At 44.3% G+C, this 22,616-nt stretch overlaps 2 protein-coding genes and 1 pseudogene across 5 annotated transcripts; all 3 read left to right on the top strand.

Moving 5' to 3' along the window:
- The first annotated feature begins 173 nt into the window (after positions 1-173).
- On the top strand, positions 174-9,912 carry LOC108891481 (uncharacterized; annotated as a pseudogene).
- A 1,327-nt stretch (positions 9,913-11,239) lies between these two features.
- si:ch211-207i20.2 (uncharacterized protein LOC568537 homolog) lies at positions 11,240-17,124 on the top strand. Of its 2 annotated transcripts, XM_018688610.2 has the most exons (6): positions 11,240-11,638; positions 12,316-12,475; positions 12,571-12,629; positions 12,721-12,820; positions 13,742-14,799; positions 16,167-17,124. In XM_018688610.2, exons 1-5 carry the CDS (start codon positions 11,444-11,446, stop codon positions 14,758-14,760), a joined length of 1,533 nt encoding a protein of 510 aa, XP_018544126.1. In that variant the 5' UTR covers positions 11,240-11,443; the 3' UTR covers positions 14,761-14,799; positions 16,167-17,124. The 2 variants fall into 2 exon arrangements, with proteins under 2 accessions (XP_018544126.1, XP_018544128.1); XM_018688612.2 differs by lacking the exon at positions 16,167-17,124 and having other exon boundaries at positions 13,742-15,489.
- LOC108891486 (TBC1 domain family member 12) lies at positions 16,238-22,549 on the top strand. 3 transcript variants are annotated; one of them, XM_018688609.2, is made up of 15 exons: positions 16,238-16,375; positions 17,096-17,728; positions 17,817-17,919; positions 18,771-18,883; positions 18,987-19,069; positions 19,176-19,293; positions 19,418-19,524; positions 19,642-19,710; positions 19,787-19,878; positions 19,957-20,028; positions 20,221-20,349; positions 20,476-20,585; positions 20,790-20,947; positions 21,537-21,640; positions 21,719-22,549. In XM_018688609.2, exons 2-15 carry the CDS (start codon positions 17,133-17,135, stop codon positions 21,785-21,787), a joined length of 1,923 nt encoding a protein of 640 aa, XP_018544125.1. In that variant the 5' UTR covers positions 16,238-16,375; positions 17,096-17,132; the 3' UTR covers positions 21,788-22,549. The 3 variants fall into 3 exon arrangements, with proteins under 3 accessions (XP_018544125.1, XP_018544123.1, XP_018544124.1); XM_018688607.2 differs by having other exon boundaries at positions 16,247-16,375; positions 17,076-17,728; XM_018688608.2 differs by having other exon boundaries at positions 16,247-16,375; positions 17,076-17,728; positions 17,820-17,919.
- The last annotated feature ends 67 nt before the right edge of the window (positions 22,550-22,616 follow it).

Here is a 22,616-nt window from a genome sequence, read left to right on the forward strand (position 1 = left end):
AGAAACGAAACAAACCAGACTGATGATGCCTTCACGGCCCCTCTGACATTCAATTCAATTCAATTCAGTTTTATTTATATAGTGCCATATCACAACAAAAGTCCTCTTAAGGCACTTTTCATACAGAGCAGGTCTGGACTCTTTAAAATAGGTATTTACAGAGAGAGACCCAACAGATCCACCATGAGCAGCACTAGGAGACAGAGGAGAGGAAACACTTCCTTTAAGAGGCAGAAACCTTGAGCAGACCCGGACTCAGGGTGGGCGGCGATCTGCCTCGGCCGATTGGGTTAAGAAGAACATAGCATAACACGGGTTCCATATAAGATGTAAGGTGATGCCAATAATACAGCAGTAGTAATGATAGTAGTGATAAAGTATTAACAGCTAACATATAAATAAAACAATACAACTAATAGCAGTGTAAGTAATTTCTAATTCTAGCAGCAGGTGTTGAGTGGAGTTGTAGGAGCAGCAGGAGACTTGTCACAGATCAGACTCTACAGCTCCAGATCATGTTAAGAAAATAGATTATTTGTTAGTGAGAGAAAAAGTTAACAACGTAACATGATGTCAGAGGGACCGTGAAGGCATCATCAGTCTGTTAAGTTTCAGTTTCGTTTCTTGGTCTGATCTCAGGTCTGAGTATCTGTTCAGTCTCTGAGCTGACGGAGCAGTCAGATCAATAACTTAATCAGTATCTAATCATCATCATCATCATCATCATCGAGGCTTGTCTTCTCTCAGTCAAAGTGAGGAGAGGAGTTTCCTGTTTTCCAGCTGAGTCAGAACCCTGAACGTTTCATCATGAGGTTAGTTTGCTTCAGTTTATCAGATGATTTACATTAAAAACATAAAACAAAGACAGGTACAGGTGTGTTCTATAGTAGTCACCTGTTGGGTAAAATAATCAGCCTAAAAAGTCATGAAATGAAAATGTCTGTTCGACAGTGTTGACCCTCAGTGTTTGTGTAGTTGCTGCACTCTGCCTGTAGAGGGCAGTATTAACAGAGCTGGATACAGCTCTCAGTCCCCAGAGACCACTTTTCTAAAAGAGGTGCTCTGGGCTCAGCCAGCCCAGTCCAGATGTGCATGTAGCTGACAGTCCTGTGTCCTCAGTGGTGGACAGCCCCACCATGTCTGATGATGAATCATCCTGATGAAAACAGCCTTTTCTTTATGATTCTCACAGTGATCTGCGCTGCAGACTGCTGCAGCTGCAGAGTCGCTTCACCTGGGACCTGAAGAAGGACGACATGGACCTGGAAAACCTCAGCACTCGACTCCAGGCCCATATAGACCTTCAGCTGGGACAGCAGGGAGCTGTGGCTCGCTCCTACAGTTTCTTGGCTTATGTCAGGTACAGGAGCTAAAAGTGAGTGACTGTGACTCTTTAAACTGAACTAAATGATTTTAATCTGCAAAGTGATTCTTGATTTCCACCTGTCTGTCCTCAGGTATCTCCAGGATCAACCAGAGGAGGCGGTATCACTTCTCAACCAATCAGAGGAGAAGACCAGGGAGTGTTTTGGCGAGGAGAGTGAGCGGCGGCTCATTGTGACGTATGGAGACCTGGCCTGGTTGAAATACCACACTGGAGATTATCAACAGTCACAAGCCTACTGTCAGAGAGTCAACGACATACTGGTATGTGTACAGTCACTGCTGTAGAATCAAAACACAGTGTTTTTAATGTTGATGTGTTTCATTTCTTTCTCTTTGTGTCTCAACAGTTGAAGTATCCTACTGACTCCCCTGAGGTTCTCCACCCAGAGGTGTACGGAGAAAAGGCCTGGACTTTCCTCAAGTTTTCTTGGTCTTATTATCCCAAAGCCGTCGACTGTTTCCGCAAAGCATTGGAGCTGCAGCCTGATGACAGCGAGTGGAACGCCGGCTATGCTATTGCCCTTTACCGCACAGAACCAGTTAGTTTTGTGATGAACATGATGATAGTGAATGAAACTAAAGCCACATACTATAGCTCCTGGCTGCTCCAAACTGACACACTGAGTTGAAGGATCCATCAGTGATTTCATTATTAAATCAGTTGATTCGATGTTGACGTTTCTCATGTGAGTCTCATTTACAGATGTTTTCAGAAGCACCTGAGGAGTCACCAGGCACCAAACAGCTTCGCAGAGCCCTGGAGATCAAGCCTGATGACGGGGTCCTGATGTCGCTATTGGCTATGAAGCTGGGAACCTACAACAAACACCAAGAGGCTGACAACCTCGTGGAGAGAGCACTGAAGATTGATCCAGACAACCCTCATGTCACCCGCTATGTAGGAAAATACCTTCGAAGTCAGGTAGGTTAGAGTCAGGTAAAATTGCTCTGACTCTTAAATGCTCACTCTGATTCTTATTTCCAACCATCCATTCAATCTGGATCTTGGTCACAGTGGCAGCAGACTAAATAAGAAAGTCCTCCAGAACTTCCTGGGGGATCCTAAAACATTTCCAGCCCAGATGGAATAGATAGTCACTCATGAGTCCTGAGGCTTCCTGATGCTGAACCACCTCATTCATCTTGAGGCCCAGTGCTTATGGAGGGGGCTTCTGATTGTCTTTAACTCGGCGAGGTGTCTCTGTTTCACTGATCTGGTGAAGGAAAAAGTATTTGTCCTCTCTCTGACTTAAGAGTGACCTGAATATATGTCTCTGTTTGCCAGGGTGATTATGATCGGTCCATTGTTTTGCTGAAGAAAGCACTGAGGAGGTCCAGTCAGTCGGCTTTCATCCACCATCAACTGGCATTGTGCTACATTAAAAAGAAGATTGATGAGCACAAGAAGAAACCCTTCAACAACCAAAGTAAACACACACATACGTAGCTCTAAAAGTACTTTGCTATCCCATAAAAACTCTAATCTATGTTCCCCTGCACTTTTTTAGCAGTGAAGCACTGGAGGAGTCTGTGTATTCAACACCTGGAGGAAGCCGTCAGGATAAAGGCTTCATTTGTCCTCGCAATAGCTGATCTGGCTCTGATGTATGCAGAGAAAAAGGATTTCAGCAGGTACTCTGTCTGTACACACAGCTACACAGAGGTTCTGTCTTTTTTTTTTGGAACTGCAGAAAAATAGAAATCACCAGTTCCATGTTTCACATAGTTTTTAGGCTACCCACACAGCTCCGTCTAAACAAGTACAATGCAATTGATAAACATGAACCTGACATTTCATATATAGAAACTGGTGACAATAAATTTAGAAAATCATGGTTAAAAAACAACAAAAAAAAAATCTAAACTACTCAAGTTCACACACTTTCAAGCAGTCCTGGCTTTACCTGACTGATTGTTCCTCCATCCATCGTCCACTCGTCTTTTTGTTTGTATGAATTCATCGTTAACATCATATCTTTGTCTCTCAGAGCTGAGGAGTTGTTCCAGCAGGGCTGGAAAAAAATTCAGAGTTAGAGAAAAGCATTTGTCAGGTTCTTCATCACCGCTACGCTGACTTTCATCTCTATCACACTAAACAAGAAGCTAAAGCCATCGAGCACTACACACAGGTAGGTTTATGTCTTGTGTTGCTAACAGGCAAAGGAACAGACGAAGTTAAACTGGAATGTTCCCTGCATGGTACTGAATCTGTGTTCTGTTTTATTCACTCAACAGGGTTTGCTAATACCACTGAAGACATGGGAGTGGAAACAATGTGCTAAGGTGAGCATCAGGTTTCAGAGACCTGCTGATGAAGATGTACATAATGAAGGTTATGTACTGTAACTCTAGTTTTAGAGACCACTACACTGCACTGTTTAGGCTCTCCCATTCTGCACTGTGTAGTGTTTTAGTAAGAATTTATGTGAAGGGGGCACCACCTCTGATAGATACAGTGAACCCAGTCAATCTAATACCAGAAGCTGTGACTTCCTGATTACTGACCTCTGAACCTGGTCATAAATCTCTCTGATGTGCTAAAAGCTGGTGTTTGGAGAAAGATTCTTTGTCGTGTCCAGGTGATAGTTTAATTTTGGGAGTGCAGGAGCCTTTGGTCCATGAACTCTGTCTGTCTGACTGACACACTGAGCTGAGTCCTTCTCCAGAGGAAACAGTTTACATTACAGGACCACAGCCTCCTGGTCCAGGTCTTTATGTCAACCTGACAGTGAGCTGGAGGCATCAACAGGAGTAATGAGGCCAGATGTTCAACATCAGTCTTGTCTTCAGTGTGACACCTAATGTAACCTTGAATAGACAGAGATAAATTCATCTTCTGATGCTGTTTCTCTTTTTTTACTCCAGAAGCTGAAGCTGATCGCAGAGCGACGTCTCGCAAAAGACCAGAGCGACGGCCAGGCTTTCGCTCTGTTGGGTATGGTGGCCAAAGCTGAGGACAACAAGAAGGAAGCTGCTGGATTTTATGAGAAAGCTCTGGACTGTGATGAAAACCATGATGAGTACCTGTCTGCTCTGTGTGAGCTGCGCATGGAGCTGCAGTGATCTGAGATGAAACATCTTTCTGATCGCACTTTAAGTCAAAGTTTAATCACTGCACTTCTTGTTTAGATAAAATCACATCATCAGCTCTACAGGTCCTGAGTTTAACCTGGATCTGATTCTTATTTGTTTGTCTGTGATCAGATTTTAGTTAAACCTCCTCAATGTGTGATTTAATTTAAATTTAAATATGTTGGGACATAAATCACTGCTGTTACAGCCAGACATTTATCTTAAATGAAGATTTAAAAAACACAAACCCTGCTCTGTCTCTCACTGTCACATCGTACTGCCTCCTTGTGTTGGTTTTAGGATCAGTAACCTGGTGTGTTTCAGTCACCTGCTGCAGTTTCAGCTTCATGTTGTTATTGTTCCTGCAGTTTAAAATCACACTGTACAAAACTCTAACTGATCATTAACTGATTCTGCTGTTGGAGATGAACTAATGAGGTCTGTGAGCTGACTGAGAGTCAGCAGGAGTAAATGAAACCTACAGAGATAATGTGATGCACAACCACCCAGACAGATTATGAGACAACAGGACCCTGAAATGTTTGAGTGTCTCTGTGGTTGTTTTGCATCTGTCTGTGGTTGCTGTGTATCTCTTTGTATTTTATATTTATGATAAATGGTACATTTTCTGTTTCAGTTGTAGTAAATTTTGTCCATTTCCATGCCTGTGGTGTGTTTGTCTCTTGTGTTAAGTGTTTCTTGTAGTAGACTGAGAGAAGAGTTGTGTTGCTATTGCTCAAGTGTGGTTTTTAAGATTTCCTCTGTGATGAATCATCCTGTCTAATTCTCTTCTTCCCTGGATGTAAGAGGAGACAGTGAAGGCATCATTACTTTAGTTTCATTTCCTGATGATCTGCTCTGACTTTATGCTCAGCCTCTTTACAACTAGAATAGAATAGGCTTTATTGTCATTGTACAGTTAAGTACAATGACAAGTCAGGTCAGAGCCTGAACACGGACTAACTGAAATGAGGTGAGTTGTTTCTGACTCGTCTTTACTTGACTTATTTGACTGATCACCTGTTTGATCATTTGCAAAAGCACCAATGATGCACAGTCAATGTTATGCAAGAAATTATGTCATTCTTTGTTTTTCAAGTTTAAATGACAGAATTTATCAAGTGTTTGTGTGCACGTACATATACACATATATCTGAATGTAGATATTATACTGTGTGTGAATCATTTCATCAAACAACCTCACACTCTACATGTTAAGGTGTGGTTCCTCTGCAGCCCAGTGTAGACTCTTGCATGTCTGAACATGTACGTTAAGAGAAATGAGAGTATTAAGTGTGTAGTTTAGCAAGGGTGTAATTTCCTCATATAATATATTTGTTAACGAGCTGTTTGTTTGTGTTGCAGTGATGCAGGTGAGAACCTGCGCTCCAGACTGCAGCAGCTACAGAGTCGCTTCACCTGGGATCTGAAGAAAGAAGACCTGGAGCTGGATGACCTTAGCAACCAGCTGCAGCATGATATAGACCTGGGGTTGGGACAGCGGGGCACGGTGGCTCACGCCTACAGCTACTTGGCTTACATCAGGTACAGAACGTTTTGGTTTTGTGATGACAGATTCAGAAAATAAGATGTTACCCACCTGACTTTGCATGACAGAGGTGGAAATGTGTTGATGCAGTGAGCAGATGTAATAAAACTGCTGCTGCTCTGGACGACTGGTTCACAGTGAGGCTGGTTACCACAGACCAACAGTTGGTGGTCTGAGGACATTTAGGTTGAATTCTTGGAAAGTCAGAGAGGACTCAGTCAAAAACCTGAGGTCAAGTCTACAGCTCAGATCTCTGGTTGCAACAAAGATATACACCTTAATCTGATCCTAATGATATTTACAATGATTAACACTATTTTATAAGGACAGTGATATCTTAAAAATTCAATGTTACCAGCTTGTAGTTTACACTTGGTTGGTCTCTGATTCTGTCTCTGGTAAGGTGAGACACTCTGGATCATGGACAGAGCCCAGGTCACTATTAAACTCTTGCTTTTATTTTGGTAAACTGTACCTCTGGCTCAGTAATCCTGACCTTAATTGTGAAGGAAAGTCTCACCTCTGGTATTTTTCTTTGTGTTCAATCATGCAGCCAGGCAGGTGTTCTGTCTGTTAGACTCTGTATAGCAACAGCTGCAGATCGACCAAAATCAGTTTAAACAGTGTGTTTGTGATGACAGAGCGGAGTAAGCAAAGCCAGCTTGGTGTATTAAATCAGAACTGAAGACAGCACTCTGTCGTCCTCACCTGTCTGTCCTCAGGTATCTCCAGGATCAACCAGAGGAGGCGGTGTCACTTCTCAACCAAACAGAGGAGAAGACCAGGGAGTGTTTTGGCGAGGAGAGCGAGCGGCGGCTCATCGTGACGTATGGAGACCTGGCCTGGTTGAAATACCACACTGGAGATTATCAACAGTCACAAGCCTACTGTCAGAGAGTCAACGACATACTGGTATGTGTGCAGACATTCTTAAAGGAATAGTTCAACATGTTGGGAATGTCTCTGTGTTACTGATGTGGTTATCTTAGCTTAGCTTAGCTTAGCTTAGCATTAACATACAATGTTTGGAATCATTGGGAATCAAGGGAACAAGCCTCTAACAGAAAAATAAAAGATGACTGTTCATTGAAGCAGCCCAGTTGTAGCATCTCAGTCTAAACTCACACAGGGTGGAGGAGCCTTTAGAGAAAGTCAATCCTGTCAGACTCAACAATTTTGTTGTATGTAATGTTTGCATTTAGGCTGAATGAACCTGTTCTTCGGCTGAAGTTTTTAAATCCAGATTGTCAAAAGACTCAAAAGGGAAATAACCTTCATCAAGAGTCAGGAGAAGTTCATTTCTGTTTGAAACCCTCCTACAGTGGCTCAGGAAAAACTTGTCATGTATCTTGATCCCTGCAGGTGAAGTATCCTGTTGATTCCTCTACTGATCTCCATCCAGATGTTTATGGAGAGAAGGGCTGGACCTTCCTCAAGTTGTCCAAGTCCTTTTACCCCAGAGCCATCGAGTGTTTCCGCAAAGCGCTGGAGCTGCAGCCTGATAACTGGGAGTGGAACAATGGCTATGCCATCACCCTCTATCGCACAGAGCTGGTACTACATGAGACCGATCTGCTCAATCAGTATGTCAGCTGTAGCTTTTTACCACACTGAACTTATCCAGTCAATGAAATGATGGGTGATATAACCAATTAATTCCTACTTGTCAGTCAACTGTTACTGTACTAAACTGAAGTTCACTGTAGATACATGTAGTCCAGTAAGTTAACTGTCATCTGATCTGCAGGGCAGTTTAGAACTATATCCTGAAAAGAGGGTTTCAGACACATCCGAAGAGTCTCCAGCCACCAAACAGCTTCGTCGAGCCCTGGAGTTGAACCCTGATGATGGTGTCCTGATGTCCATGCTGGCTCTGAAGCTGGTCACCTATAAGAAACGCAAAGAGGCTGGTGGTCTGATAGAGAGAGCGCTGGAGGTCGCACCTGATGACCCTCAAGTCACTCGCTATGTAGCCAAATACCTTCGCAAGCAGGTAGCTTCAGTTAATGTCTTGTATATACCAGTTGAATTTGTGTCTTAGTTTTGGGTCAGGTAGTCCAGTCCGGGTCAATGTTGACAGCAGATAAAATCTAATAGTGTGTGATGTGACTCTGATCTTCAGTTGTTACAGGTACAGGTAAATAAACATCTTCACCTAAAGTTATCACCATTTACAGATTTCACTCAGCTCCAGGTCTGTCTGTGGATTCTACAGTCCTACTTAGTCTTGGTCTTACTATCCATTCAGGTTCTCAGCCAAACTCTGAGCTTGTTTAGAACCAAGCTCACCTTGTTTCTTGTCCCGTTCCAGGATCGGTTGGATGATTCTATTGATCTGTTGAAGAGGGTGCTGAGGAGGAGCAGCCAATCAGCTTTTATCCACCACCAGCTGGCCATGTGCTACATGAGGAAAAAGATTAATCTGTTTTCCATAAACCCCCGTCCTGAGAGAGGTACACCTCACTAACCACAGCTGAGGAATTACTACTGTAGTTTTTTAAACTCATTTTCTATGTAATGAGTGATTGATTACAGTTTTTCGGTAACACTGTTATATTACACTTCCCCAGATGTGCAGTATTGGAGACGTCTCAGTATTTATCACCTGGAGGAAGCCCTGAGGCTGAAGAGCACCTTAAACTGTTTGAAGGCTTCTCTGGCCCTGCAGTACGCCGAGGACAAAGACAGGAGGAGGTGTTCTCTGAGCAGGTGATCAAAGTCATTTCTGATCACAAGGACACAAAGGAAACCATGATACCTGAGTACCCTGAGTACCCTGAGTCTGGTTCTGCTCAAGGTTTCTGCTTCTTAAAAGGAAGTTTTTCCTCTCCACTGTCTCCTGGTGCTGCTCATGGTGGGAACTGTTGGGTCTCTAGACCTGCTCTATATTAAAAGTGCCTTGAGATCACTTCTGTTGTGATTCTATGCTATATGAATAAAATTGAATTGAATTGAATATACTGTATCTGCTAACAGCTAACGTGTTAGCAACATGAGCAAGTTTATCTGAATGCGTTGAGAGATTCTGTCCATGATCTCAGGGAGGCCTCGTCCAGTTACTGTGTGTCTGTCTGCAGAGCTCAGGAGATGTTTGACGATGTGTTGGAGAAGTTAGAGGACGAGCCTGCCAGCATCCGTCAGTCTGTCTATTGCTACTACGCCGAATTCTGCCACTACCACACCATACAGAAAGACCTCGCCGTCACCTACTACACCAAGGTACAGCTGAGGCAGTCTGCTCCATTCACTCTGACTACACAAAGACATTTATGGACATTCATCCCTCTACTGTATTCTACTGTCTTCTATTCAACAGGGCCTGGAGTTCAGCACCAAGACATCGGATGGGAGGTTCTGCATAAAAGTCTGTCACCTCCTCACTGATGTTCATCTCTGTTAGATTTTAAACCAGTTATTCTTCTTCAGTCTTTTTTGTGACATTCTTCCCTCCATGAGTCATTTAATCCTTCAGCCAGACTCTACTGCTCTCATCAAATTCACTCTAATGAAATCTAATGGAATTCAATGTATATACTGACAATCAAGTCTCAGTATGAGGTAGGAAGTAATCCTCATGTGTTTTTCTTCCAGAAACTGATGCAGATGGCAGAGCGACGTCTCACCAACAGCCCCAAAGATGCCAAGGCCCATGGCATTCTGGGAGGCAGCAGGGTGACAGAGCGTGGAATATTATGAGAAAGCTCTGGAAAGTGACAGGAACAATGACGAGTATCTATCGGCTCTGTGTGAGCTGCGTCTGGAGCTGTAATGATTCTTTATGAGGAGTGTCAAAGAATCTGAGTGAAAGCACAAGTTTTAGAGGCCACAGTGGAAACAGCTCATTATCCAGATGTAATTGACAGAGTAATGTCACTGCAAGAGTCAGGTCAATCAGCTCTCTGTTATCAGTTAACAAGCAGTTCACACTTCAGGTAGAGGAAAACCTTGGTTCCATCGGGGAAGCAGCTTTTATTTTTATTAACCTGTTTTTGTTCAACATGCTGTGAACGGTTCAACATTACCACCCATTCCAGGTTGGTGGAAAAAGGGTATTTGTGGTCGCTTCATGTCATTTTGAAGGTTTTTTTTTCATCTCTTGGTTTTAAGGGGAAATCAGTTGTTTCTCCTCTCCAGTAAAATACACAGTTGATAACCTTTTTGTTCTCTGAACCAGTAAGAACCAGTTTGAACCAGTCAGTGATTTATTGATTGACCTGATTCTGATGAAACTACACTGTAAATGACAGGCTGGATTATGGCACCTCAAATGCAGCCTATTGTACAAACACTGCCTTCTGTGCTGTCTGTATTACTGCACTGAACATTTAAAATGCTTTAATTTCTAAAGGGATGTTTACCGCAGTTCTCAGCAATTTATCTCAGACAACATTTTCTAGACAGCATATTGATTAGCATTACAGGTGGTCTGTATTTTCAGTTTCAGCTCATTAACAGCACACTGTATTTACAGGTAGAAAATTATAAGTATAAAGTAATAAATAATTCTGTACCACAAATAAAGACACATTTATACCAGACAGTCCTTGTCCACAATTAATTATTAACAGTAATAACCCTTAATCAACTGTATACCTATTTAAGAGTATGGTCTAGACCTGCTCTATATGAAAAGTGCTTGAGATGACTGTTGTGATACGGCGTATATAAATAATGAATTATGGAGAAAACGGTAAATAATATTATCCAGAATAGAAGGACAGATCATAATCACAGTTCATTTAAATGTATTTAACAACTTTATTTCACAGTTTCAGCCACTATAAAAAGAGTACAGTACACTAGAGAAAAGACAAATAAATAAATAAAGGTTGAGGCCACAACAGTGATTTAAGAACTTACACAAAAACAACCAAGACTGATTCTTGATTCAAACAAATGAAAGAAACAAATAATCATTATTAAAAATAAAGGGCAAGTTTTTATCCTTTTTGTAAACAGAAAACTCTTCGTTGTAGGTTAAACTTTAAATACTCTTTAAAACTAATAAAAGAATAAAAACACAAATGTATGATAGCATAAAGCCTTTTCCCACTAAATTAAATAATCATAAAACTGGAATTTCCCTGTGTGGTAGGTATGTATTTATTTAATGTAATTATTCGTTTGTGTATTTAACATATTTAACTGATTTCGTTCTTTTGTTTTCTCTTTACTTCCGTCGCCATGTTTGTTGCGTAACTTCCGCTGCTGAGATCACGTGACATTTCAGCTCCTTCGACCCGGAAGAAGAACCGAGTCCTTCCTCCGGCTCAGTCTGCCGTGCTGTGTTGTCAGCGGGTTAAACTCTGATTCATTTCCTGCTGTTCCGTTGCTTTAACTTCCTCCAGCCTCCACCGACACCGACACACGGAGCCCCGCCGATGCCGGAGGCCGTCAGCCGTTAGCCGGGGTTCAGCGGGAGCAGCGGCGGGCGGGATGAGCTCCTCCGTGGCCCTGCACACCCAGCTGGCCACCGTCATGGAGTCTCTGGTCCACGCCGCGGTTGCGGAGCTCAAGAAGCTGGTGGAGGACGGCGGGGGCTTCCTGCTCAGCCTGAAGGTTCGGACCGGGAGCTCTGGGGAGGAGCAGCTGCTGCCGGCCAGAGTGGAGGCCGAGAGCCGGGAGAAGATGGTGAGAAGCGGGGCGGTGGTTCCGGGCGGAGGACAGGACTCAGTGTTTATCTGGTTCCTGTCAGCTCAGGGTTCATGGAGCTTAAATGTACAATGACAAAGTTTTACTCTTTAACGCAGTGTTTTCAATCCAGAGTCACAGTTTGACCTGAAGTAACCTGATGTTTCCTTTCTGCGTCTTTATAAACCTCCTCTCACCTGTGTTTACTCACCTGTGTTCATAGCCCACCTGTGTTTATAACCCAGCTTCACTCTGAACCTGGTCGACAGGTTTTCTGATGATCAGGTATCACAGGAAGCTCCTGATCTGCAGGTCCTCTCTTACCTGTCTGGTAACCATGGTAACCAGGGTCAGGACCTGATCCAGGTGAACAGTTCCTGAGTCAGCGTTCCTGTCCTGACCCTGACCACGTGTCTCCCTCTGACGACCAGACCACAGTCATAAAGACAAGAAACACGTCTGAAACATAACTGATTATTAAACAGACAAACACAGTGACGACACGTTTATCGTTCATTCAGAAGGTTCTTCACATGTTAACGTCCAGAAAGTTACAAAAGTGTTTAAATAAACTACGGCTGCAGCTCTGAACCCAGTGAGACTCAGGTTCCTGTGAAATCAGCTAGAAAAGAGTTTTAAACAGTGACCTGTGACCTCTGACCTCCGACCTGTGCCAGGTGCTGTTTGCCTCCATCATGGAGACTCTGGGGAACGAGGCTCTGGGGAAGATCATGAACATCGTGGATGAAGCCAAACTGCTGGTGGAGCTGGAGTCTGGGAGGAGCAGTAAGAGACCTCAGACCAGCGTCCTCAACATCCTCAACAAGGCACAAGTTGGTACGTACGGAGGCCCCGCCCCCTGACAATCACAGCCACCAATCACACGGCACCCTGTGATGATGTCACACTAACGTGAGGTTTGTTCTTCACAGAGCTGGAGCACTCGTACGGAGTCCGGCTGCAGAGCTCCGACACAGACGCGTCCACTCAGGTAAGGTTCTCCTCACCTGTCGGCTCACTTGTTCGTCTGTGCTGCGTTCGCTGACTGCTGTCTGCAATGTCTGTACGTTGTGTTGCTGCAGACGACCAAATCAGAGGAGGAGGGAGCTGAAACACCGTTCATCCTGGCCGTCACCGTTAAAGATGAACATGGAAACATCGACCTGGGAGCCATCGCTGAAAGTGAGCACCTCACCTTTATGATAGAAGTCTGATTGCTGATAAAATAAATGAAACTTAAAATGTGCTACTTTAGCTCTCTGCTACATTAGTTACATGACGTTAGTTAACATTAGCTAACAGTCGAGGATGAGGCTCATGGGTAATGTCATTAAACCGAGGAGACTGTTTCTGAGTTCTGGATCACTCAGGTGTCTGTTTACCCGAGGCAGGGGCTCCGCCCACATCAACATACATCAGCTCTGATTGGATAAAACAGGTCCACTTCCTGTCTGACGTCAAACTGAAAAAATAAATTCCATCTCACATTCAACATTCACGTTCATTTTTCTCTGAATATTCAAAACTCCATTAAAGAAACATCTGAGATTAACTTACAGTCTGATCCAAACTCCACTGAAAAAAGTGTCAATTTTAATCCAAACATTTCAAAATAAAATCTAGGTTATTCTCCCTGAATGTTCCAGACTTCACCGAAGAAACTGTAAATTTGAATCAAAAATTCTGTCGCAGTGAACACACCTGACGAGGAGAGGAAGTGTTCCTGTCGTGTCGAAGTGAATACTTTCTGAAGTTGGACCAGGAAACAGAATCAGTCCTCAACTCTGAAGTTACAAAAACACACAGTGTTTGATGATGGCGAGCGCATCCAGTTTATCTGTTACACTGAACACTGAACTATCACATACAGTTAACTATAACAAGATAACAACACTAAATTAGACCCAAATTTCAGTTTCATTTATTTTTCACTTTATTTACTTCATAAAAGTCCAGAGAGAGTTTTCTTTTGATTAAACATGTTTGAAGGCATTTCAACATGTATTTGTGTTGAGTAGTAGAATAACATGTTCCTGATCACAGTGATCAGCCTCCTCTGTACCAGATCAACTGATGCTGTCCTGTCTCTCTGTTTTCCTCCAGGAGCTCGAGTTGAAGCTGCTCAGCCGGTTCCTCTCGACCTGCAGCAGCACAGAGTTCCCAGCTCACCTGAGTTCGTTCTGCAGAGCGTCACCTGGAAATACTTCATGTGCACGGCGTGCGGTAAATCCTTCACCACGCAGAGCAACCTCAAATCCCACTACCGCATCCACACGGGGGAGAAACCGTTCTCCTGCAGCGTCTGCGGCCGAGCCTTCCGGCAGAGGCGGAGCATGCAGAGCCACATGCGCACGCACACCGGCGAGCGTCCATTCGAGTGTCCACAGTGCGGGAAGTGTTTTTCCAAACAGGCGCAGCTAAAGACGCACTCCATCATCCACACCGGGGAGAAACCGTATGGCTGTGAGGTGTGCGGCCGCCGCTTCAATGTGCTGCAGAACCTGCACCGCCATGCGCACACCCACACCGGCAAGAAGATCTTCGTCTGCAACGTGTGCGGGAAAGGCTTCACCCGCGCCGTCACACTCAAAACCCACGAGCTCATCCACACTGGCCAGAAACCCTTCAAGTGTGAGGAGTGCCCTAAGACCTTCCGCCACGCCGTCAACCTCAAGAACCACCAGAGGATCCACAGCGGCGTGCGGCCCTTCAGCTGCGACCTCTGCGGAAAGAGCTTCCGCCAGTCGGTGAACCTGAAGATCCACCGCCGGATCCACACGGGCGAACGCCCGTTCAGCTGCCAGGAGTGCGGCAAGACGTTCAGCCAGCAGAGCAGCCTGATCTCGCACGGCCGCACGCACTCCAACGAGAAGCCATTTGCCTGCGACTCCTGCGACAAGAAGTTCAACAATGCCAACAGCCTGAAGCTGCACCTGCGCGTCCACACCGGGGAGAAACCATATGCCTGCGACATCTGCGGGAAGGCCTTCAGCCAGGGCAGCCACCTGAGGACGCACAAGAGACACGTCCATGCCGGAGGGAAACAGTACATCTGCGACAAGTGTGGGAAGAGATACTCAGACCAACGCAACCTGAAGCTGCACAAGTGTGGCTACGCGTGAATGTGACGACACGACGGGAACACTTCCTCTCCTCGTCAGGTGTGTTCACTGCAACTGAATTTTTGATTCAAATTTACAGTTTCTTCGGTGAAGTCTGAAACATTCAGGGAGAATAACCTAGATTTTATTTTGAAATGTTTGGATTAAAATTGACACTTTTTTCAGTGGAGTTTGGATCAGACTGTAAAGTTAATCTCAGATGTTTCTTTAATGGAGTTTTGAATATTCAGAGAAAAATGAACGTGAATGTGAGATGGAATTTATTTTTTCAGTTTTACGTTAGACAGGAAGTGGACCTGTTTTAACCAATCAGAGCTGATGTATGTTGATGTGGGCGGAGCCTCTGCTTCAGGTGAACAGACACCTGAGTGATCCTTCAGTTTAACTACATTACCCATGAGCCTCGGCCTCAACCAGCTCTGTCACAGCAGTGTTTTTGTGGGAGTTGTAGTTGTTATGGACATGGCGCATGACCTTTGACCTTTTCAGTGCTGTGTCTGATTTATTATTGATTATTAGGCAGACAGAGTTCCACCTGACTCCTGCCTGATATAAGCCCCGCCCACTGGATTGCAGTAATTTGATTGGTTGAATCTCTGACTTTAAGTTAATTATGTTGCTGAAATTGTAAATAAACACGCACTTTGTTGCTTTTTGTATAATTTTATAGCCAATATTTTTCATGTGCTTGGAAAATATGAATAAAATGTATAGATGTCTGTAGAAGGAGCACATCTGTCTGCCTCTGTCCAGCTGCTGTTAAAGGAACAGTTCCACATTTTCAGCCTTTATCAGTCACATGACACAGAACAGCACGAGCTATTTCAATATTTTTATTATTTAATCACAATGTACAAAAAAAGAGAACATCATAGAAGATGTCTAAGCATTAAAGCAGGTTAAAAAAAGAAAAAAAAACAAATCTAAAAATATCAATCCTCAAAACAAAACAGGTCAGAATTATCTATCTGAAGAGTAAAAGTAATAGTAATAGATTACTTTTTAACAACAGTTCTCATTATTTATTTAATCACTGTGCTTTCAGAAATGAAAATCACTCTTTATTTCAGAGTTTATCAAACATAATAAATAAAATAAAACCATCACATTAACTCACATCAGCAAACTGTAAATTGTGATTTTAATGTTGGAAACAACAAAATCAGAAGAAAAAAACTTGAATTCACAGCTGAAGACAGAAAACTCAAGCAGACTCATGTTTGAAGGACGTTTACATGTTTTTCTTTTAACCTCATTTATATAAAATATAAATACAACAAAAAATTATTTCTATAAATTATTTAATTGAATAATATTTACATGTGTCTCAAATATATTTTTCCTCTCGACGTCAAATTCCTAATCAATCTGACGTCACGCCGACGTATTCCGTCTTACGTTACCAGACCTGAGAACATGGCGCCTCTCCGCCCAGAGCTCACCTGTCACCGCCGAGGATGACAGCGGCCCGACTGTCCGTCTCTCCGCCGGCCTGAAGGCTCCGTGTCCCGGTATGAAGCTCCGGAGGAGTCCGCGGTCTGTTCACCGGAGAAGAGGAGCCGCAGCCGGGTTCGTTTCTGCCGAGCGGCGCCGACAGGAGCTCCACAGAGAGGAGGTAACGATAAGTTATTGATAACAAGACCGGAGACCAGCGGGGATTACTTTCAAAATAAAACCGGAAACCAGCGGGATTACCGTCAAAATAAAACTGGAAACACTACAAGACCGGAAACCGGAAACACTAAAAAATATGTTTAATTTGATGTATCGGGGAGAAAAAGACTTTGGAAAAGGTTGACTTATTTTATAAATAAAACCTTAAATTATATATCTTTTAAAAATCAGGAAATCTGCCCTCAAGATACTTCCGGAAATGTCTATTTAAAAACAAATAAAATACAAATAAATAAACAGGCTGCTAACATCTCCTCTCCACCAGGTCATATTTTCACACAAGGTTTTAATCTCCTTCATGATAAGAACCTGAGTAGCAAATAAAAAACATAAGTTAACTGTTATTAAACCAGAAACAAACTTCATGAGTAAGACCTTCAGTTTTTAACAATATGTTGTTGTTTTTTCCAAACTTTTCATAATCACATGATGGAATCTTAAACTCATATTCATCCTATGTAATCACATATTTGTCTTTAAGTTTACATCTTTAATGTTTTAAATGTGGAGAATCAAATCTTCATTCGCATAAAATCATAATATGGATGGACCTTAAATAATTCAGGTATCCAGGTAAAACATCAGGTTGTCTGGACATTAACTTGAGGAAACACGTGACTTTTAATTATTTTAAATTTCAGACTTTTATTTTTTACGTCAGAGACAGGAAGTGTGCTTGCTGTGGACGTTGGGGTGAAATGGAAAGAACTGATGATGGTTCCTTAGCAACCGTAAGAAACCCCGCCTTCTCTGCTGATGTCATCACTGGGGGTCAGCAGGTCACATGTTCAGGAGAGGGAGAGGACATTACCTGTGCACATCACTGCGACCCAGAAGGACCAATCAGAAGCTGCTCTGATGTCACAGAGACAGATGACCATCATGGGGCGGGGCTTAATACAACTGATGATGTCACCAGTACGTTACATACAGACAGGAAGAGTTCCTGCTCAGACAGTAAGGCGTCCCGCACCGAGGGGTCAAAGGTGAACCCTCGTCGCGAGCTGGATGGTCTCTGCAGTGGTGGAGCTACGGCCTCAGACTCTGGTTCACAGGACACGGACGTGACTTTTGACCTCCCGGAGGTCGGCTCCGATGACGAGGAGGCCTTCGTCACAGAGGAGCAGCCGGCAGGTCAGTCGACCCCGCCCACCGCCGCCGCTCCTCGCTCCAGGAACACATTTGAGTGCGGCCGCCGGCAGAGCGCTCCGAGCGAGCTGGGTCAGGACGACGGAGGAGAATCGGGGTCTGAGCTCCAGTCCAGGAGACCCGGGATCGTCGAGTACTTCAGCAGGTAAACAACTGCAGGATGTTTATCTCATAATATCCAGGCTGTACAGAGGCATTCTGGGAAATGAATCACTTTGTGTGTGTGTGTGCAGCAGGAAGCAGCGATCCGTCAGTCATTGTGTTCCCGGGTGGAAGTTGTTTGGGAAAGTTCCTCCGAGACAGAGTCCATCCAAACAGGCCCAGGTCATCCAACAGGTATGAGAGCAGGTCACATGACCCTGATCACACCTGGTGTTAAAACTAAAACTCACCTGATGATGAAGCTCTGACAGATCCACATCCCTGAGGCCTCAGGAAACCAGGTGTTTACAGAGCTGCAGGACTGATCCTAAAACCAGGAAGTCATTTAGCATGTTAGCATGTTAGCACTTCCTGTTCCCTCGTCCCAAAGTCAGTGTGTTTCTGGTTAAATGTCTGAAATAAGGTCTGTGGTTTTAACACAAGCTCAAGACATTTTCAGGTTTGATTCTCCGACATAAAATGGGTCAGTAAATCCCCCACTCCTGATGTTTGAAGCTTTTCCGTGTCTTAAAAAAGGCGGTTGCTAACGAGTGTCTAAATGAGACTACAGAGGTTGTCGGGGACGTTAACATGAAAACCCATCTACTCACCAGTCCACCTTTACAGCCTCGTTGTGTTTCTACTCACGCTCTTTCAAACTCTCACTAACTTTCTAAGAAGAAAGTCTTTTGTAGAAGAGCTCAGAGTCGTTTAATTAAACACATTTTAAAATTTGACAGTTGAAACCATCAGCTGGACTTTTATTTCAGTCAGTTTGATCAGAGCAGCACCTGGTGGATGTCAGAGGAACTGCAGCTGATTGTCTCAGTGTATCTGACCTGAGATCAGTGATCAGTGAGTTAATGCTGGCTTGTTTTCCCTTGTCTCACGGTGAGGACTGGAAGGACGTGAAGTTCGGTCTCATTCATTTACTCCAACATTCCGAGCTCCATCATCAGCGTCTGTTTGTCTGTCTGTCTCTTGTCGTCAGTCGTCCTCTCCTGTTGTCGTGGCGACTGAGGTGTGACGTTGTGATGTCATTGCAGGAGTTCGAGGCCCGCAGCTCTCCTACCCATCATGCCACGGGGCAGCAGAGCAGGAGGAAGGTGGAGTTTGAGCCGCTGTCGACCACAGCGCTGATCCTGGAGGACCGCCCGCCGTACGTCCACTTCCTGTCTCTGTTATCAACCTCACACTTTGTTTGTTTGTTTGTTTTCTACTTCCTGTTTGTCGGCTCGTGTCCTAACCGTGCGTCTGCGCAGGAATCTTCCCGCCAAGTCGGCCGACGAGGCGCAGAGACACCGGCAGCAGTACGAACAGATGGTGGCCAGAGCCAAGAGAAGAGGTCTGTTCGTTTTAAACTGCTGCACCTCCCACACGGGTGGAGTTTATCTGTATCTACACACACACAGTGTCTGTCCCTGATCCTCCTGTGTCCTCCTCCCTGTCAGAGCTGAAGGAGGCACAGAGGAGGCAGCAGCAGAGGGAGGACAGGTTCAGACAGGAGGAGGTGATCGCCAACGCCACGCTGGTCTGGAACCAGAACATCCTGCCGCACTGGGATTCCATGTACGACGGCCGACATCAGTCTGTCACCAGCTGGTCCTGATGGACCCCTTAGGCCCTGGACCTCAGAAGTCAGAGGTCAAAGGTCAGAGTCTCTGTTTCAGCTCTTGTGTATGTCGTGTTGCAGGAAGTCGAGTCGTCGCGCTCAGGACCTGTGGTGGGGTGGTTTACCTCCGAGTGTCCGGGGACGAGTGTGGAGCCTCGCCATCGGCAACGAGCTCAATGTCACTGCAGGTTGGGGGGGGGCAACATCTGTTTTTATTGATCTGATGCTGTTCTTAAATCAATATCTGACTTTAGTGTTCAATGAAAACTTAAAGTCGTCTCACCTCCCCCCCTCCTCTTCCTCAGAGCTGTATGAGATCTTCCTCTCCAGAGCGAGGGAGAAGAGGAGGGAGCTCAGTGAGACAGAGTCTGATGGTGAGAGGAGTTTATCGTGTGTCAGGTTGGATCACCTGTGGTTGACTGACTCACCTGTTTACCTATTTACCTGCAGACGCAGCGTCCCTGGTGGACAGAGAGTCCAGTCTGGAGCTGATCACTCAGGACATTTCCAGAACCTTCCGATTGCTCTGCGTCTTCCAGAAGGTCAGATATCATCACCTGCATGGTTCAGACGATGGTTGTTAAACTGACAGGAAGTTAATTCAGACTTTTATTTTGTAGGGTGGTCCTTATCATGACCTGCTGCAAAGCATCCTGGGAGCTTACGCCTGCTACAGACCTGATGTGGGATATGTGAGTCACACACACTCCAACTTCTATCTTTGTGAGGACACTTGAGACCAGACTTGAGTACCATCAGACATGACTTGAGACTTGTCCCTATAGACTCGTAAACAGGTCTACATCATGTCCATGACTGTAGTCCAGTTCCCTCTGACCCTCCACAGTCTGATCCAGCAGAGTCCATCACACCCTCTCTCTCAGGTTCAGGGGATGTCGTCCATAGCAGCAGTGTTGATCCTGAACATGGACGAAATTGAAGCCTTTGTCAGTTTCTCCAACCTGATGAACCGACCCTGTCAGCTGGCATTCTACAGAGTCGACCACCAGCTGGTAAACAACACACACACAACAAACAAACAAACAAATAAACAAAAAACACCAACACAAATCATAATGAAATGTAATTTAATGTTTTGATTTTCCACACTAAAAGCCCCTGTTTTCATCCGCCTCCAGATGTTCAGGTATTTCGGGGCCTTCCAGGTGTTTCTGGAGGAGACTCTTCCTCGTCTCTTTCTTTACTTCCAGTCTTTAGGTCTGACCCCTGACCTCTACCTCATGGACTGGTGAGTCCCTGATCTGCATTAGACCAAAAATAAAGTCAGCTTTAACGGAGCAGTAGAGTCCAGTAAAGTCCAGGAGGAAACTGTTTCGCCTGTCTGTCATTAACTCAGTTGGATGTTTTCTCTTATGATAAAGTTAGGCTAAAAGTTTCCCCCTGCTCCCAGTCTTTGTGCTAAGCTAGGCTAACAGTTTCCTCCTCCCTCCAGGATCCTGTCTCTCTACACGAAGCCCCTCCCTCTGGACGTGGCGTGCAGAGTTTGGGACGTTTTCTTTCGGGACGGGGAGGAGTTTCTGTTCAGGACGGCTCTGGGGATCCTGAGGCTGTACCAGGACGTCCTGCTGCACATGGACCTCATCAGCATCGGTGAGCAATCACCTCACCTGCTGTTACCTCGGTGATATCACCCACACAGTGACCAATCAGCTCTCCCAGGCCTGAAACACCTGCAGCTGACTCGTGAAGTCTCAGCTGACCTGAGACCTGAATCAGACTTCTTGGGCGATTTGAGGCGTGACTCTGACTTGTTGCGAGTGACTTGAGACCTGTGCTCATATCTAGAGATGTGGTCTCACCCTGATTTTACTTGGACTTGTCTTGAGTGACTCGAGACTTGTTCTGGCCTTTTTTCAGGTCTATTGAAACTTGACTTGGACTTGTCTGGAGTGCCTTGACTTTTTAACTAGACCTGTGACATGTAGCTTAAGTCTCAACTTGAACTCAACTCAAGTGGCATAAGAAATGACTCAGACTCTTCCTGAGTAACTTCAGGTTCAACTAGGACTCGTCTGGAGTGACATGAAACTTGACTTTGACTTGAGCAACTTGAGATTCAACTTGGACTCGTCTCAGGTGATTTGACTCGACTTGGACTCGTCTCAGGTGACTGTCAGACTCGACCGTGCTGTCTGAGTACAGGGACTGACTCTCAGACTCTGTCGTGTCCCTCCTCCAGCTCAGTTCCTGTCCCGCCTCCCTGATGAGGAGCTGCTCTCTGATAGGCTGTTCTCCTGCATCTCGGCCACGCCCATGCTGAGCGGGAACAGGAAGTGGAGTCAGGTGAGTCACCTGACAGACACCTGTGGGAAAAAATAAACTCAGAGGATCGAGTCATAACGAGTTCTTGTTCTTCCTCAGGTTTTGACTTCCTGCAGAGACTCAGGAGCGGAGCGGCAGCTGAACGACTCGTTAGTTTCTGGACTCTGACTCTTGAGGTTTACAGGGTTAATGTGAAAAACATTCAAATGAAACTGACATTTCACTTTTTATTTATTTTGTTTTTTTCTGTTGAACTAGATCAAAAACTATAAATTAATATTCAAATAATATTTAATCAAAATCAAAATGTTCTTTTTTAAAATTAAAATCCAAAACAGAGAAACGTGAAAGAGTTTGATGAACAAACATTCACGTTTTTATTTATTGACTCGTCTCAGGTGACTTGAGGACTCGACTCAAACTTGTTTCAGGTGACTTTGCGTCTTGAATCAGACTTGTTTCCTGTGACTCTGAGACTTGACTCGGACTCGTCTCAACTGGTGTAAGATAATGCCACGTACTTGTCCTGAGTAACTTGAGACTCAGCTTGGACTTGCTTCAGGTGACTTGAGACTTGACTTGAAGTAGTCTCAGGTGACTTAAAGACTAGAGTCTGACTTGTTTTAGGTAATTTTAAGACTTGTCAGTGAACAAACATTCAGATGTTTTTATTCACTGACTTGTTTCCTGTGACTTGGGACTCATCTCAGACTGTTTGTTTACCTAGTTTGTTTCGTATGTTTCATAGAAAAGTTCTGATGAGTTAAATTTTAATCTTTATTATTAATTATATTCAGTAAATTCAGAATCCACAGTTAAACCTGTAGAAACAGATATTTACAGTAAAACATGAGGTGATGTAAAATAAACTGGTTTCTGTTTTTATTTGTTTTTCTTCTTCGTTTTAATAAAGATTCATGTTTTCATGTATTTCTGCTCCGTTGTTTTTCTGTATTTATGAAAGTAAACCGTGTTGGGGTGCTGTTCAGAATATTGG

This window comes from Lates calcarifer, unplaced genomic scaffold (genome assembly GCF_001640805.2).
Source record: "Lates calcarifer isolate ASB-BC8 unplaced genomic scaffold, TLL_Latcal_v3 _unitig_1979_quiver_622, whole genome shotgun sequence".
NCBI classification, from domain to species: Eukaryota; Metazoa; Chordata; class Actinopteri; family Centropomidae; genus Lates; species Lates calcarifer.

Bases quoted from the DNA above. Each gene is read 5' to 3' on its own strand.
- LOC108891486 (XM_018688607.2), top strand. From the start codon at position 16,274: ATGAAGCTCCGGAGGAGTCCGCGGTCTGTTCACCGGAGAAGAGGAGCC. The intron at 17,920-18,770 runs GTATGAGAGCAG...ATGTCATTGCAG, and splicing joins AGGCCCAGGTCATCCAACAG to GAGTTCGAGGCCCGCAGCTC. The intron at 18,884-18,986 runs GTACGTCCACTT...GCGTCTGCGCAG, and splicing joins ATCCTGGAGGACCGCCCGCC to GAATCTTCCCGCCAAGTCGG.
- si:ch211-207i20.2 (XM_018688610.2), top strand. From the start codon at position 11,444: ATGAGCTCCTCCGTGGCCCTGCACACCCAGCTGGCCACCGTCATGGAG. The intron at 12,630-12,720 runs GTAAGGTTCTCC...GTGTTGCTGCAG, and splicing joins ACACAGACGCGTCCACTCAG to ACGACCAAATCAGAGGAGGA. The intron at 12,821-13,741 runs GTGAGCACCTCA...GTTTTCCTCCAG, and splicing joins CCTGGGAGCCATCGCTGAAA to GAGCTCGAGTTGAAGCTGCT.